Source organism: Pithys albifrons, chromosome 9 (assembly GCF_047495875.1).
Source record: "Pithys albifrons albifrons isolate INPA30051 chromosome 9, PitAlb_v1, whole genome shotgun sequence".
NCBI lineage: Eukaryota > Metazoa > Chordata > Aves > Passeriformes > Thamnophilidae > Pithys > Pithys albifrons.
The window spans coordinates 34,142,272-34,160,634 of NC_092466.1; the positions used below are offsets into that span (position 1 = coordinate 34,142,272).

At 49.4% G+C, this 18,363-nt stretch overlaps 1 protein-coding gene across 1 annotated transcript in view; it reads right to left on the reverse strand.

The window, feature by feature from the left end:
- Positions 1-18,363, reverse strand: part of CDH23 (cadherin related 23) — a 208,272-nt gene that overhangs the window by 138,716 nt on the left and 51,193 nt on the right. Inside the window, exons 4-6 of the mRNA XM_071564094.1 lie at positions 18,133-18,275; positions 14,397-14,444; positions 14,069-14,161 (exon numbers count right to left, since the gene is read on the reverse strand). Coding sequence (XP_071420195.1) covers positions 14,069-14,161; positions 14,397-14,444; positions 18,133-18,275 — 284 coding nt within the window. The remainder of the gene's footprint in view (positions 1-14,068; positions 14,162-14,396; positions 14,445-18,132; positions 18,276-18,363) is intronic.

Consider the following 18,363-nt stretch of genomic DNA (forward strand, 5'->3'; position numbering starts at 1 on the left):
ACGACAAGGTGCACAATCGGGACGAGCACCTCACGCTGTCACTGTGCTGGGTGTCCAAAATGGAGGGGTCTTCTGCTAATCCCCTCCTTGAGATCACACCAGCAGCTCTCCAAGCCCCCATCCCCTCCCACAAACTCCCTTGACTAGAGAGACAGGGGGCCAGAGCGGTGACAAACACCCCACTGTTGCGTTTAACAATGACATCTATCCCGACTAGCCACATTCCTCTTCTTGTTACAAGTTTTATTAACTTAGTCCTTCTGATTATTCCAAAGTATCACCCCTTTGGCCATGCCAGTGAATGCTCTGGAGCATCTTCGTGGCATTTGGGTGTCATAGGAAGGGAGCACATGGTGGCCTGGTGGAGCTCTGCTCTGACATCTTAAGCAGGGAAAGGGGACAGCAAGAGGATGTGACCACAGAAGGACACAGGCGGGTGCCACCTGAGCTGCAAGGACTCCTTTGGAGAGTGGACCAAAGCCTGCCAGAGTGGACATCACAGCTCAGGAACCATTTTACCCTTCTGTGCTCATTTCACACAAAACCTTCCCCTGTCACTAGTGTGGCTTCTCTGCAATGACCCTGTAGGGACCATCTCCCACCCCTGCCCGTGAGACCAGCAGGGGGCTGAGGGGTCCCAGCCCAGGGGGTACATTCCCACCTCCTGCTCTTCCAGCAGGATTCCCAGAGTGGCCTTTGAGGGCGCTTCAGTGGGTCCTGCAGCACAGGCTGCAGGGAGAGAATGGCTTTCAGCTCAATTACCCTTCACATTCCGATTCCATAACGCTCCAATGAGGCTTTTTAACCAAATCCCCCCCAAAACGGAGCCCGCCTGCCGCAGCCCAGCCTCAAGCGCGAACGTGCAGAAGGGATGTGACCTGCAGCTGGCATGAGGCTCGACTCTTCTCCCCTGCCTTTCCTGAAGACCTCCTCGAGGCTGCCTTCTCCTCTTCTTGCCAGACACCTTCCTACCTCTCATGGGGTTCCTTCTTCACAGAACCAATTGGGTTGGAAAAGACCTCCGAGACCATCAAGTCCAACCCTTGGTCCAACTCCAGTCCCTTTACCAGATCATGGCACTCAGTGCCACAGCCAAGCTCAGTTGAAAAACCTCCAGGGATGGGGAATCCACCCCCTCTCTGGGCAGCCCATTCCAATGCCTGATTACTCTCTCTGCAAAGAAGTTTTTTCTGCTCTCCAACTTCAATTTCCCCTGGCAGAGCTTGAGCCCATCGTGCCCCCTTGTCCTATTGCTGAGTGCCTGGGAGAAGAGACCAACCCCTACCTGGCTCTTCTTGTAGCCTCTGCTTGCCTTCTCCAAGCCCAAAACACCAGACATGTGGAGATCAGGCTCCTTGGAGATGCACGTGAGGTGCAAGCAGACAGCACCCAAACCCCCTGAACACCCCACGGAGACAGGTCAGCACAGTGCAGACACTTCACACTACTCTTCGGAGGTGCCACCACAAGAAAAGAACCCAGTGAAGCATTCACTGCTTCATGCAACTAAGTGGAAAATAGGTTTGCTGTCTTCCAGAGAAGAGCTGACCTCCTCCCGACATTGTCTGAGCAGATCAAAGACGACGTGTGAGCACAAGGCGAGACACCAGTTAAGGTGATGATGAGGACAGGTGATGAAGCACATGCTCTGGAGGTGCAACCTTGCTGCAAAAGTACCTCTTGCCCTTCAGACAGGGCCAGTCTTGCATTCAAAGCCCTCAGAAAGAGGGTCACCAAGGGAAAGCCTTGCAGTGAAGCCCCATGACACGTGGTGGGATACCAGGCTGGTGATCCCTATCATATGAGGAGGAGTCAGGCTCCCAGTGTTCTCCCAGCCTGCTTCCTGAGGCTCAGGCAATCCTCAGACCCAAGCTGGACCTCAAAGGCAAGGTAGATATGCTCATCCCCACCTGCACATCTCCTGGCCTTTCTCCCCCATACCCATTTCCCTCAGATTGCAAGGGTCAGGATGAATTGCAGTGCCACAATCCTCACAGGGCTCGTATCAGCAGAAACAGCCTCTTTCCAAAATTTCTTCCCCCAAAGGCATGACTTACACACAGGAAAATGAAATATCCACCTGTTCTGCTATTTCCCCAACTGGCCAAAAACTCCTTGGATGTTTCATGGGCCATCAGCTCTCCACTGCAGTGGAACTGCTTTGTGTTTAACCCTCTCAGCCCCCTTCAAAGGCATGGGCAGCACATCACAGAGTGGGGCAGCTTTTCCTCCTGGGAGGCTGAGAAACCTGCAAACACACATCTGGCCATGCATTTCCAGCACGTTTAATAGACTGATTTTCCAAGTGCTGGCTCAGTAGTTCCTGACCCGTGCAGGTTTGGGGTCATCCAAATTACATATGCCGCAAAAATTGTTTCTCTTTCAGGCAGTTCATCCAGTTCTGGTTCTGGGATGAAGCACAGGTAGATCCCCTTTTTTTCCCACAGCTCAGAGAACTACACTCTCAGCTTAGCTCTAAATAAAGATTTACTAATTAAGGAAAGTTATTTACATCTTTCACTCATGGTAATGAACTGAGAAGTGCTAAAAAAGCATCCCTTGGATGAGCATATCAGCCTATCAGTTACAAACTCCTTTTTTATCTCATTAAATGCCAGCTGGAAGGTACTGTTGGTGGCCAGCCTGGCACAAACAGCCCCACTCCAGGTCACCTAAGCAAGAGGTGCCTGCAACTAATTCACCATATGAAGACTGGGCAGGAGGTGGCTGACTTAACTAATAGCTCCTCTTTTCCCTTTGCTCCTTCCCATTACTCCTTTCCAGTTTGATTTACAATTGCAGGACAAGCCTGTGGAAGTGACATATCACAATGAAAGCCAAGGAAGGTTTGGAAAACAAGAAAGTTGTTGGTGTAACCATCACCTGGGCTTGGAGATGGGCAGGTTGTGGCTGAAAACACCACCCTGGCATCCCAGCAAGGTCCCTCGACCACACAGAATGTGCTGGAAAAAGAGGGACAAACAACTGTCATCCTGCACAAGGTGACAGCCACCACCTCTTTCCTTTCATCCATGCACCTCTCCACTGGTAATTCTTCAGAAAACCTGCACTGGGACACGGAGCCAACTTGCACAGCTCTTTGTCAAGAGACCCTTTACACACGTGTGTGCCATAAACTGCCTCACGAGTCGCTCACGCTGAAAAAAGAGCAGAGCCTGACATTTGGAGAGCAATGCAGAGCAGCAGGAAGGCAGCAGGAATTGGGAAAGGGGGAGCAGAGAGGCAAGAGAACCGCAAAAATGTATTTGTAAAGCTCATTTACCGCATGTTTGCTCGGTCCTGGGGGCCTGAGAGGAACACTCCAGAAGTGGGATCATCTCAGTAGACACCCAGCAGCTCAGCATCCCACTGTCCCCAGGCCAAACCTTCCCACCCAACACCTGAACCCATCTCCTCCCACATTTGGTTTGCACACTCATTCAGAAAAACAAAAACATTTTTCAACCCTCCCATAAGGCAAATCCCCAAACTAAAAACTTGCTTTTTTCTTTCCTTGAACCAAAATTGCCTTGAACTCTCTATTCACTTTCCCTGCCCTCTTCACTATTCACATTAGCAAAATAAATCAACAACATTTTAAGTTCCCACAGCAATTAATGGTTGGAATTAAGTAATGGCCACCTAACCCTGCTTGAAACTTCTACTTAGATCAAATGTCTTCCATTTGTAATGACAATAGTTCAGAACTGATACCAATAGTTCAGTTCACACATAAATATTTAAAAAACTTATAGAGAGGCAGATTTAGTCTATTATTTTATCACAAAGTATGACCAGCAGTAGAAAGCTTATTATACATGACTGTCACTGACACATTACAAACTAATAAAACACAAAATGCAATTCTGAAGAAGAAATTGGAATGAATCTATTGCAAGAGCAATTTTTATGGTTCTTTTGAAATGCTATTTCTCCCCAGCTTTGCTGTCAAAATGGCAACATTTTCCCCTAAATATTTCTATCTTAATTAAAAATGGTGGGTTTACTGAAAAAAAAAAAAGGCTCTTGTGCCAGCTCGAGCTTCACCTTCCCGTGCTGGATGGAGTGAGGATCTAACATGTGCCCACCTCATGGATCTGCTGCTGATCTTGGTCACCACAGGTGGAAAAGAACCTGTACCCTAAAATTCCAGCTTCCCTCAGCACAGCACCTTCCAGCACAACCTCAATCATCCCTTAATTTAGGCACTGAAAAAGGAGCCCAAACCCACAAACTGCACTATTATATGGGTCAGAAAAATTAAATGTATTTTCAGTGATGGTTCCTTTGCTTCCTGGCATGGAGATGTTGCCACTCTCACGGTGCCTTCATCACCTGAATGTGTTACTAACCATTCCTAGACCAGGTGTGCTCCAGCTGCTGACTCCAAGGGTGATGTACAGAGAGGGAGGCAAACAAAATAGGAATGGGAAGGGATGCAGCTTTTGCTGGCTGGCATGAGATAGTAAGTTACATCCCAGGCTTCTGGGAGAAGATAGTAACCAGAGGAAAGAGAGATAAAACAAAACTAATTGCCAGCAGGTCACATTCTCTACCTTCTCACTCCTCTGCCCGTTCCTGGCAGCACACAGCCCTTCTGGGGACAAGGAAGGGCCCTTGAAGCCATCTGCTGCCCAGATGTGTAAGTGTAATTATACTGAGAGGAGTGGGCTGGAATGTCCCCTGGAAAAGGGGGAGAGACCTTCTAGCTCGAGTCTAAACTGCTCCTGCAACATGAGGTGCTGCAGGACCACAAGCCACTGCCTCTGCTCCAGTGGAACATGCCTGGTCTGAGCAACCCCCTGCCAGCAGGGCCAAGAGCATCCTGAGGAGCTGTCACCACTTGGCATCGGCCTTTCTGAGCCCACACAATGTCCTGACCTCAAGCATGAGACTGGGACAGAGCTTTGAAATCAGCAGATATGTGGACTCAGTACCTCTGTGAAGGAACACAGTGAGTGAGGATGCTTTCCCCCTATTCCCATTTCTTCCACAAGGAATGATTACTGATTTGTCCAAGTTACCTTTCCCCTCTTTGTCTGGGTTCTTCTCACTCAGAGAATGCTGCTGTACACTTTCTCTTCCTCTGCCTTGAGATTATTTCCTATTTTCCCAGCACGATGGCTCCTCCACAGAGGCACTGAATCTTTTGCTGCCCCACACTGGCTTGCCTTTCAGCTCCAAATCTGCCATTTTCTCTCCTTTCTGCTTTCCCCCATCCCCCTCGCCCACCCCAGCACTACACTGGTCAGAACAGCACAAGTATTTCTAATTTCCAGGCTGCCCCTCCTCCTTGCTGCAGTACCTTTTCCAGAAGGAGCCCAAGTTTTGCCTGGTGGAAATGACTGTTATCTCCAGGACACTTTACACATTATTTCCACGCCATTTGGGGTTTTCCGCCCCAGTAGTTTCTGTTGCATCTCTCATTTCCCTCCTTGGTCACGTGTATTAAAGGACCAGGGTCTCCTATTCACAGGTGAATCCAGGCAAGGGAGACTGGAGACTTTCTTTCTCCCTAGGACGTCACTCAGGACTCTCTGACGTTCTCCATCTGACACCACAGTAAAAGCATCAGCAACAACGACAAAAACTTGCTCAGAGATGCCCTACAGAAGGAAGGGTGCTCCAGATCTGAGTAGCTACTTCTGTCACACCAAGGCTTCAAAGGAAGAAGTTATTTAACATGAGGGTGGGCAGGCCCTGGCACAGGTGCCCAGAGGAGCTGTGGCTGCCCCATCCCTGCAAGTGTTCAAGGCCAAGTTGGATGGGGCTTGAAGCAATGTGGGATAGTGGAAGGTGTCCCTGCCCATGGCTTGCAGTGGAACTGGATGACCTTTAAAGGTCCTTTCCCACCTAAGCCATTTTAGGATTCTATGACATCAACAATGTCGGTGATGCAAACCCTTCAGCTCAAACTCCATACTTTACTCAATGCACTGCAGCTGGTTTTGTTTTAAGTGCTTTTCTGCTGGTGGAAAAGAGCAGGGAGATGATGGCAGCTGGTGCCTGCTGTGCTTCTGAGCTCTTGCCTGAAGCATCCAAAAGCCAGAAGGAAAGCCCAAGACAGAGCCTGTACTTCCCAGACCGTTTTTGTTTTGCTTGCAGCATGTGGAAAGTGAGGCCACTTATGAATATTTACAAACTCACCCTAGAGCCAAACATACCCAACACACACGACATCCTGCCCATCAGTACAAACTCACACCAACAACTTGTGCATTGTTCTCCTCCCTCAGTCCCTCTCTGATTGCTAATTCCTCAGCTCCCCTTCCTTCTGCTCTTCCATGCCAGTGCAAACCAGGAGACACGCCTTGCACAGCCTCTCCATCACAAAGGGTGTCCCACAACACCGTTGGCTGAATCTTGGCTTGTCAGTTTTCTCCATGTAAAGTTTTGCTTTAATATTCAGTCTTCCCAAGCATTACAGAAAGAGCCCCATCTTGGCAGATCGTGCAGACTGGGGTTGAGAGAGGAGGGGAGAAGCTGTGATTTGTTTGAGGGGTATTATATTTTACACAGTGCTTAGAAAGCTGATGAAACCCTCTCAAAAGAAAGGATTATCTCATCCAGCTAAAAGATGGGTTTTAAGAGATGGACAGTACAGCTGCACTTACAGACTGTCAAAGGGAAGGCACATCTTTCAAAACATATCTCTGCTGCCACGAGTTTGCTGGACAAGGCTGGAAAAGTAATTAAATTCCTAATAATATTTGGAAAGGAGAAATATCAAAACAAATTTTCTAATAGAAACTGTCCCTACCCACAGCATGGAGTTGGAACTACACGATCTTTGGAGACCCCTCAAACCCAAACCATTCCATGATTCTACAAAATACCTGGTGACCAGCTCCATGAAGCCAGAATAGAGGATTAACCTGTTATTCTGTCACCCCTGGGGGTGAACAGAGGCTCATTTTGAAACCCAGGAACAATAAACACAATTAATAAGGAGGATGCTCAGGAAGTTTGGGAAATGCTTCACCTGCAGATTATCACTTTGTACCAGGTCAAATCCTCACCTCCTACTTCCCCAACAGACACTGAAGCTGACACATCAGCAGCACTGGCCCTGCTGATGGGATGCCAGGATGGAAGGGAGATGGAGGTGCTCGGAGAACCAGCTTGTTTCTGCCCAACAGTGTTTAATGAACACAGCCTGAGTAATTCACTGAATTGTTTGTTGTTTTTGGAAGTTTTAAAAACAACAGCAATGACAAAAACACTCTCAACAAAAAGCCCTAAGTAAATAAATAAAAGCACATCTGATTTAAGGATGCTTGCAAATTTTGCACACTCAAAGGAGGGAAGGGAAGGGAAGGGAAGGGAAGGGAAGGGAAGGGAAGGGAAGGGAAGGGAAGGGAAGGGAAGGGAAGGGAAGGGAAGGGAAGGGAAGGGAAGGGAAGGGAAGGGAAGGGAAGGGAAGGGAAGGGAAGGGAAGGGAAGGGAAGGGAAGGGAAGGGAAGGGAAGGGAAGGGAAGGGAAGGGAAGGGAAGGGAAGGGAAGGGAAGGGAAGGGAAGGGAAGGGAAGGGAAGGGAAGGGAAGGGAAGGGAAGGGAAGGGAAGGGAAGGGAAGGGAAGGGAAGGGAAGGGAAGGGAAGGGAAGGGAAGGGAAGGGAAGGGAAGGGAAGGGAAGGGAAGGGAAGGGAAGGGAAGGGAAGGGAAGGGAAGGGAAGGGAAGGGAAGGGAAGGGAAGGGAAGGCTGGATTTGGGGATAAGTTATTCACTGTAAACTACTTGTTCAGTTCTAAACTCCACATGGAAACATAAGGGAAGGGAGAGAAGGAAAACAGTGAGTGGAGAGAAACAGGGAAAAAATAGAGGGGGGGCAGGAAGAGAAAGAAAGGAAAGGAGGGAGGAAAGCAGCCAGCAATGATTGTAGCCCATTTTTGCAATGTGGTAGGAACATCTTCCTTATCAGCTCTGTTATCATCACCATCACTGAAAAGACTCTTTAAATAAAGGAGAGGAGGGGAAAAAAAGCCCCCAAAGGTGGCTGGGAGCGTGGAAGGGAATGGCTAATGCAGCTGAAGTGGGAGCTCACGTTTCTGCAGCTGCTTCGTATGCGCAGAGCGAGGCCGAGCCACGGCAATAGAATTATACGAGCCCCTGCAGACACCCGGGCAGGATGGCAGGGAAACTGATGTAATTACTGACATTATTACCATTAAAGCAAAATAATAATTTTAATTACAGCAAGGGCTTTGGGGCCTTTCCCTGCTCCTCCCTGCCCCTGCTCACTGCGTAGCATAGTCTTGTTCCAGGCTGCCTAATGGGACAGGGCAGTGACAGTCCCCTCCTTTCTCTCCCACTTCCCCGCCAAATACTTTTCTGCACAATTAAGAAAAAAACATCAGAAAAGTCATGATTTCAACTCCATCACCATATTAAGGATGGAAATCATGACCAGCAGCTTGTGAAGGCTCAATCCCAGAGGCAGCTCCCCGAGCAGAAGGGACTGCTGCTGATGGCAAGTGCCCGCCTGCCTCCCAATTAAAATAAATTGGTAAATCAGGGCTCAGCTCAGGAGATGCGACACCTGCAAGCTGGACTGTGGTTGCCTCAACAATGCTGTGTGCTGCCCAGAAACTTCCCTTTCCATTTTTAAACTCCTTTCCCACAGCCCTGCCTCTTACTGGTGCTTGCTTAAATTCAGGATGAGATGAGCACATTCCCAAGGTGGATGGTTGTAGTTACCTACACCTTTTGAAAGCAGAGCTCTGTTACAATTACTGTCCTCATCAAGTTACAAATACCTTTTTGTGGTACAATTGTCATTTCATGAATGGTTGGGGTCCTGAGTGGCAGTGTCTGGTCCAGAGCCTGGCTGAGGTCAGCTTTTTGCTGAAAGATCATCGAATCATGAAATGGTTTGGGTTGGAAGGGACCTTAAAGATATTCTTGTTCAACCCCCTGCCATGGGCAGAGACACCTTCCACTAGATCAGGTTGCTTAAAGGTCCATCCAGCCTGGCCTTGCACACTCCCAGGAAAGGAGGATTGTGACCCCAAGACATAATAAATATTACTTCATAAATCACTCAGTGTGTTAAATGTAACAGGAGGACTGAAGTGGGAAGAGCACCAAAACCTCAATGGAAACCTCCTGAGGGAACATTCAGCAAAGAAACCAACAATTAAGTGACCTTTCTTCTAGCACATAAAAACTGCTGATGCTCCACGGCTGTCCTAGTTCAGCAGATGGGACCAGTTTATCACTGTGTGGGTGTGATCAAAGCTGTGGATTCTCCACCTTCTGTCCATTTCCCAGGAACTGTTCCCAATGGACCATTTCCAGCAGCTGCCCAGGGCACACCTGAGCCCTCAGGCTGGGAGCTGGCTGGGAAAGAAGCCTGGGAGAGGAGCTGGGAGAACTCCCCTCCAGGGAGTCCTTGGCACCTCCACAACCCACCTGAGGGGTCAGGTCTGCTCATGGGCCATCAATGATTCCAAAATCCCCCCTGACTCCCAGAGTCAGAACCCCCAGTGTGTAATTCCCTGCCCTGGGGGAGGCACTGAGCAGTCCCATCTGGACCTGAGGGGAGAGAATCTTGGGGGTTTGGGGACTTGGGAACCACTCAGTGGATCCAGAGGAGGAGCAGAACCTGGACAGGAGGAGCCCACCACTCTCCACCAGACTGTGCCATCATCTACACCAACAGGTTTTTTCACCTCCTTTACTTTGGACTCGGGGGAACCACGTGGGGCTCAGCACAGGGGCCAACAAACCCCACTGTGTTTGTGTGGGTTACACTGCTGGGTTTTGTGGGTTAAACCCAATTTCTCTTTGTGCCATTGCATTTATTGTAATATTGTTATTAAATGGTAACTCTGACTTATAGTCTCTCTAGTGGTGGGTTTTTCTTCTGCTGGTTTACCTTTAAACCAGCACTAGGGCCAAGAGAGGTCACGGATGGTTTGAACTTGATCAGAAAGCTCAGGATGTTGGGGGTTATGAGCTAAAACAGCTTTTCCCAAGAAGGTACTAGACACCATAGTACAATTTAGTTAAGAGAAAGCCTCCATAGGATAAAGTCCAACCATTCCCCCAGCACTGCTAAGGCCATTAAACCATATCCCAAAGTGCCACATCCACACAGCTTTTAAATCCCTCCAGAGATAGTGACTCCACCACTGCCCTGGGCAGCCTGTTAAAGGCAGATGGGAAGTTGTGGAAACACTTGGAACTGGGACTGGAAAGCCCAGCAGGCACCCAGGAGAAACAGTCCACCCTGATCTCACCATCACACAAGGTACCACAAAACCAACACAGGGACTTGGCTCCACTTTGCTTGCTCACTTCACCTAAAAGCATTGAACTGTGACAAACCAACAACTCTGCGGTCCCTACAGATCCAGTGAAATGGAAAAAGAGATCAGATAAAGCAGATTGGACTTGTCAGAAACTGAGGCATGGCCACAACAGCCAGCCACAGGCTTGGCAACAGATCTTTTGTTTAAAAGCCAAACCCTGAGACTCCCAGAAACACAGTTATCCTGGGGTTGGGTGAGGAGGGTAGAAAAGAGGGGTAGCAGGAGGTGAAGTGCAACAGATGCATCCAAGAGGAGAGCAAACCCTGAAGGTCAGAGTAGCAAGCACATGAGTGGCTAACTAATGTCCTACAGCAGCACCACGGGGCACAGACACAGGCACACACGTCCTTGCAAACTGGAAAGCCATAAAAGTCTATTACAGCAAATCAAACAGCAGCCAGCATGACAGCCATTAGCCTGAAATGAATACACGAGAACTTAATGAGCTCTGTCGAGGCCAGCTTGGTGAATTAAGTTGCCAATTCTAGCAGGATTCCCCTTTTCTTTACAGACTTGAGAGCGCCCGCGCCGCCTCGTTGCCTTTTGACAAGCAAATCACGGGGCGCCCTTGCCCAGACGGGACGGACGATTACACTGGAGCAATATCCCTCTCCCGACACAGGGGCCCTCCCCTCCCTCAGCTACTCCAGGCAGGTGCCAGGGATGCAAACAAGGCTCAATGAGCTCAGAGGAGCAGTGGCATCAGCCTGACACTGGAGCAATCCCTAGCCTGGGGATTCAGAGCTGCTGTGGTGCAGAGGAGTTTGCAGTTAAACCAGGTATCCTCTCCTCCCCTCCCCACCCCGGAGAGGGATCACAATCCGCAGCCCATGCCCAAATAAATTCCCATTCTCACACCAGGATGGGTATTTAGAGGCAGTATTGTTTTTAAAGGTCAGTTTACTTCATGTTCCATTTATTTATGCACACTCTTCTTTTGACTTTCCAAGTGCCACACAACAGCAGTGAGGTTTAAATAGCCTTTCGGTTGCTGCTCCATTAGCTACGACAACTGCAAATCGATACATCCATTTATCTCAAAATTAAAAAGAGAAAAACCCTCATTAGCTGCCAAATCCGCACAGAGCCAGTCTATTCAAAGCCACACTAGTCTCTTCTCTTTCTCCAGGCTCCAGCTCCTCTTCATTCATTATCCAAAGGCCCTTTGATTTGGGCTGGCTGCTCTTTGAGGAAGGTTTTGGTACCTGCACACCCTCACTGCTCACCCTCAAGCTGTCTGAAGCAGGAGGTGACCTCAGGACACTGCCACCCCCTACCATGGCTGGTTCCCACACCTCAGCTGCTACCTGGGTGTCCCCTGGTACATTCCCACAGCACATCACTTCCAGCTTTGACAAGCAACAGGGAAAACCTGTGGCTCAGCACAGGTCTCAAAGCCAAGCAGACATCTCCTTGAGAACCATGCCATCACATACAGAGGAAGTTTATTGCTGACATCTCCTGTAGGCTGTAGCCCTTGGAGGGTCCTTTTTAGGTAGTGAGACCCGATCCCCTGCTCCCATAGTGCCTGGCAAGGCAAGGCAAGGCTCTCTCCCTGGCAGAAGAACAGAAGTGCCTCCAGGATTCTGGCGGAGCAGTGCAGTTGTGGCTCATTACCTCTGATCAGTGCCCTTGGTTAAAGATCATGGAGAGAAACTGGAAACTGGCACACATCACCTTGTGATTAGATTAGGCCAAGCTCCAGAAGAGCACAGCTCTGAAGACCAAGCACACAGTGGCTGCATGGGGGGAATAACTGGGATTGCTGTACCCCAAACAGCCAGGTGGTCCTGCAAATCCCTCCCAGCAGATCCACGTCCCATGTGCAAAGCAGTGGGATGTGCCAGAGAGGGGTTTTAAGGTTCAGCCTCCTGTTCATCATTTTTTTGTCAGGATCACCTGCCCCTGCAGTTCCCTTTCCTCAGCCAGCATTAATTTTCTGCATACAAGTGCAATGGTTTTCAACTGAAAGAAAGTAGATTTAAATATTAGGAAGAAATGTTTCCCTGTGAGGGTGGTGAGGCCCTGGCATAGGTTGCCCAGAGAAGCTGTGGCACTCTGGAAGTGTTCAGTGCCAGCTTGGATGGGGTTTGGAGCAAACTGGGCTACTGGAAGGTGTCCCTGCCCATGGCAGGGGGTGGAATGAGATGGGCTTTAAGGTGCCTTTCAACACAAACCATTCTAGGATTCCATGACACTGATTCCAAACCAGCATCAGGGCTTAACGCAGCCCCAGTTCCTGAGGGAGACACAGAAACCCATTTCCATTTCTTTTCACAAGAAGAAGGGCATCCTCTACAGCAGAGAAAAAGGAAAAGCAAAGATAAATCTGAGGACAGGAAAGAGGAGACAGTTCTTCTCCAGTCCTACTGACATTCCTGTTGCTTTGCAGACCTCTGCAGGCAGAGCAGCACCGGGAGGACTGGCTGCAAGGCAGGACGGGCCCCTGCCAGCTCCCAGAGTCCTGAGCAGAAGGACAGTGAGAGGCAACTCCTGTGGGTTTGGCCAACTCATTTCTGCACTACTCATGCCTTAAAAAGCAGAATAACTGACTCTGACCCAGTGTCATTCTCACAGGGAGGTTTCAGATGACTTATCACAAAGATGAGACTAAGACTCCCGGCTCATGCATCACAAGAACTCTAATGAAGAAACCTCATCCTCGCAGCAGAGGGACAGGGAGGGATCAAAGCCCAGCACGGTGGGGCAGCAGCAGCCAGCATATTAAATACACCATGGGAACTCAATCCTTTGTACCTCTCAGTTACCAAAGCTGCTTCACTGCACACACACAATATACTCGTGATGTCATCCACACCCCAAGGCATGATCTGGGAAAACCTGGCACTGCCCTGGCACTGGGGTGCAAGAGGAAGAGGTTTCTTCCACTGGAGGATGTCAAACACCCTACTAATCCCCTCTTTCAGATAGGATACCCTGACCTTCTCCTTCTAGCACCTGAAAACACATCTTTAAAGTCTAAATTCACATCAGACCTGTAAGTTCCTGGCCTATTTCCACCAACTCCAGGTACAGAAGCTCTCCCTGACGAATGAGTGGATGCCACATCCTTTGCATTCCTTTGCAATGGCCAGCACAGGGAGCAGTAGAAGGTTGTGGAAACTCTGTCCTTGAGGATATTCAACACTTGTCTAGATAAAGCTCTGAGCAACCTGATCTAGCATGAAAATTCTCACTGGCTTAGTGGAACCTTGGGCCAGATGATCACCTGTGGTCCCTTCCTACCTACTTTATTCCAGGGACATCATGGGACAAGTCCTGCTATGGAACTGCTAAAGGAAATCTCCAGCTAGGGCAGAAGCCTTTGGGCAGGACTCTGCCAGAATTCAGGTATTTGAAAAAATAGCTCTTCCTGCCCCAGGTCACCTCTGCGACAAGAGCTGCACATTCCTCCAGCTCAAAGGAAGAGAAAAAGACACAGATTCTCATTTACACCTATTTTAAAACTCCCCATTTGTCACGGGAAAGATGTCACCACAACTGCACAAAGCTCCAAATCTCCTCTTCCATCTTCTTTCCCCCAACACCATCACTCTTCTTCTGCCCATTTTCAGACAGCAATAACTTCCAGAAGTTTAAGCCTCCCCCAACCCCACAAGGATCCAAGATAAAAGGACAGTCCTGTACAACGGTGGCTCTCACACAGTGAGCTCTGTGCTAGCAACAGGACAGCAAGAGTGGCCACTGAGGGAAGAGCCAGGTGCCAGGCTGCAGGGAGAGGCTGTGGTGATCCCTACCTCTGGAATGCGGACACTGTAGGGCTGGTTGTGGAACTGTGGGGCATTGTCATTCACGTCTCCCACTTGGATGTTGACCGTCCCTTTGATCACCTGTGGTCACAAGGATAAAAGCAGGGTTATGTGTCAGCTTGATGTGTGCATTTAAAGCCTAAATGCTTTAAATGCACACATTGTGGCTGTGTTCTCTGACTTGGCTTTAGACCAAAGGGTGACCCCACTTCCCAGGCCCCCAGGGCAGTGCAGAAAGTCCCCTGGTGACCCACACTCACCCTCCCTGCTCCCCTCTGTCCGTGCCACAGACCATGAAATGAGAAGTCGCACTCACCCCTTCGCTGTCACTGACAGAAAATTCAACCGTGAATTCTGACTTAGTCTGAAAGGGAAAGAGAAGAAAAAAACCATATAATTAAAGATACTGCAGCGTTTATCTGCAGATGGCAGGCTTGGGACTTTTAGCCAATATTATTACACATAAAATGCTTTCAGGACCTTCCAGAACAGAAGAGGTGCTTGAGTGCCATTACCTGCATTGGGTAGGAAATGCTGGGAAATCTGGATGTCAGTGAGGATCTTGTGTTTCAAAGGCACGGAGAGATGTTCTGCCCTGGGCCAGGGGGATGAAGGGACTATGGAACTGACTCCCTGACTAGCAGCTGGGTACTTAAACAAACAACTAAGATCAAGAGATGAAAGGAGCCCACTTTACAACCTTCTGCAGGTGCCAGCAAGTCCCATCTCTCTCTACGTGCCCACCCAGCCTCTGATGCCATGGGCTGAGTGCTTGTAGCAGTGAGAAAGAATGAGTGGAAGGTGGAAAAAAGCAGTTTTTCACCCAGGGTGTACTGTGACCTGGCACCACCCCCACCTGCAAGACACAGAGACAGTGCAAAAAGAGGGGAAAGCTCGAAGAGAAAGCTCTGCAATTAGCTTTTCCTCAAGATGACAATGCAACAGTCTCATGAGGACATCCAAATTTTGCTGCTGCTTTCCCAACTAACCTATCAAGTTGCTGGGAATAGTAGGATAAGTCTATGGTCTGTAGTTAAGAACTGGGTGAAATCCCATGAAAATGCCCATACAATTCTCTCTGCTCCTTATTGCTTTAACTACACTTACAGCTTGGTCTGAAATATCAAAGGCACTGGGGTGAGGGACAAGTGGGGAAGGGGAATTTTTTGGTATCAGGGCAGGGGGATATTGTTTGGGAAGGCAGATCTCTTCCTAGCCTTTCTTTCACACCAGCAATCGTTTCAACTTATGTTTTACCAAGAAATCCTGCAGGGATGGACAGCAGGACTCAGCCACCACCATCATCTACCTGGTACCCAACCACCAGCTGGTGCTTTGTTGCCCTCCAGTCCTGGCAATCCCTCCCTCCTCCCACGTCCCTTTCCACCTCTGGTGTCCCTGCCCTGCCTGAGCTGCTGAAGCACAGCAACTTGTTTCCAAAGCATCATGCAGGAAAGGCTGGAAAGCAAGCTTGAAATGGCTCTCCCTGCTGCAGCTTTGGTTGATTTATTCCTAATGAGATCACTCAGGGACAGGTTGCAGCCACCGATGCCCAGCGCAGGAGCTCTGCTTGCACCAGGGCAGCAGTTCATCCTGGAAAAGAATCTGGGGAACAGCTCCCCCCTCCTGCCCCCACATCTGCCTCCCTCCACCCAAACAGCCGGGAACCCAAGCCTTCCATAGCTCCTGCCTCGGGACAATGCTTGTAGGCAGAAGGAAGAGCTGAAATCCTGACAGAAAGTAGGAGATTCTCTGTCTGCTCCCTGTGACATCCCACCCTGCTGCACCAGAGGCTTTCAGCCCTCTTTTCCCACTACTCATCCATGAGGGGCAACACAACAGGGAAGACAGGAAAAAACAGGAGATAGGAAACAACCTGTTGAGCACTTAAATTTTAAAAGCTCAATAAAATAATCAGAGTAAACTGCCACATACTAATTTCTGTCTCAAATTATTTTAACACATACTTCTTTAACCTCAGGGTCTGTATTTTAAAAAAATCTATTTTACTTCTAATCTTACTAGGAGTAAACAAAACAAAAAAAAATCTTTCAAAATTCATTTTGCCTCTATACATTCACTCTTTCCTCTTTTCCTGTATTTCCCTTTTTCCTGCATCATTTACCTTATTATGACAACTTCTCCCTTTTCAAGCCCCTCTTTTCTTGTACAAGAATCCATCCCATGCTTTTCTTCCTCACCAAATCTCTTGCATGGCTTTCTCTCCCCTGACTTTTTGACCACGTGCATCCAGGCTGGTGGTCTCTGCTCCCAGCCTGCTGCCAACCTCCATCCACCACAAACTTTCAGTTACACCTTTCCCATGTCCTTTAGACCTTTCCCATATCCATCCCAAGCCATGCACTGGTCTGTCTTCATCAACTTCCGTGTACTCTTCTGACTCTGAGCCCCTGGGATGAGCTGATGGGTGCAGGTTCCTCTCCCAGCTGAGCTCATCCATGCATCCCAGCTCTGCTCAGCTCCTTCCCTTCCCAACCTCCATGAAAAGACCCCTAAAATCTATTGATCACCCTCCTTGGCTTAAGGCTGCCATCGTGAATATGGGGAAGCAGGAGGCATTTGAATGAGGGAAGATTTATGACTCATGCCAGCAGCTGTTGGCACAGGGAGGCGGAGGGGAGAGGGGTGAAGAAAAACACTTTATTTTTCCAAAGCCTCGCTCTTAAAGCTGTGAAATTGGGTTTGCCCTCCTCCCCCCTCCAGCCTTAGCAGCATCCACCGCCCTGCTCCGCCACATCCCAACCTCTGGCTGGCTCTGACTGGCACCACCAGTGCCTGAGGTGTGTTAATGAGTTTGATCTTGACAACGCTGCTGCTGGCCAAGGAAGCACTAAACACAGAGGAAATTAAGCACATTGCCCAAGTCACAGAATATTTTCCCAGTTTTCCCGAGCTCCTGTTCAAGTGCCTGTGCTGTCCCTTCCTCCTCGCTCCAGAAATGCAGCAAGTGCCATGGATTTAGTAAAGCTGGCACCTGGATGGGATCCCATCCCTGCACACCAAAGCTGCCATGGAAAAGAGGGGTGTGAAACAGCTTTGAGGCAAGAATCTTGCCAAATTTAGCACCCAGCAGTCTGAATCCACAAGAGGATAAAATTTTTTGATGAGATTGAATAACCAGGGACACCTCTCATCTCTTCACACATCACTCTAAATAGTAAAGGATTTAATTGAAATAGAACTTTAAAGAGAGAGCCTGTAGATTCCCTTGGCTGTAGGAGCATCCTGGCTCTTGGGCAGATCATCTCCATTTATTATTTCCTTTCCTTCAGAGTCACAGATATTATTCTGGCACCCAGGAAAACCAGCAAGTCAGATCAAGCCAGAGCACCCTCCTTATTCCCCATGTCCTCACTGAACTGGAGACAGTGACAGAGTGGCTGGGGATGTGGGCACACCTGGAGTCCCAACTCCATATGGGAACACCCCCCACCTTGGGCGTGGGCACACCTGGATTCCCCAACTCCATATGGGAACACCCCCCACCTTGGGCGTGGGCACACCTGGATCCCCAACTCCATATGGGAACAACACCCACCTCGGGTGTGGGCACACCTGGATCCCCAACTCCATATGGGAACAACACCCACCTCGGGTGTGGGCACACCTGGATCCCCAACTCCATATGGGAACAACACCCACCTCGGGTGTGGGCACACCTGGATCCCCAACTCCATATGGGAACAACACCCACCTCGGGTGTGGGCACACCTGGATCCCCAACTCCATATGGGAACAACACCCACCTCGGGTGTGGGCACACCTGGATCCCCAACTCCATATGGGAACACCCCCCACCTCGGGTGTGGGCACACCTGGATCCCCAACTCCATATGGGAACACCCCCCACCTCGGGTGTGGGCACACCTGGATTCCCAACTCCATATGGGAACAACACCCACCTCGGGTGTGGGCACACCTGGATTCCCAACTCCATATGGGAACAACACCCACCTCGGCTGCCACAGAGGGTGGAAACCCACCACTCATCTGAGCAGAGATGAGTTTCCCTCAGCAATGAGCTGAATTACCTCTCGGTCCAAGGGCTGCCTGAGCCACACGACACCGGTGACACTCTCCACAGCAAAGAACCTGCTGGCCTCCTCTCCAACCACACCGAAGACCAGCGGGTCATTGTCCAGGTCCCGGGCCAGCAGCTGAGTCACTGAGGAACCTGGGAGAGAGGGAGAGGAAAGAAATCATGAGCCAAACACAATGGAGAGGAAGAAATCCTGAAAACAGCTTGTCAGAGAATGCAGATC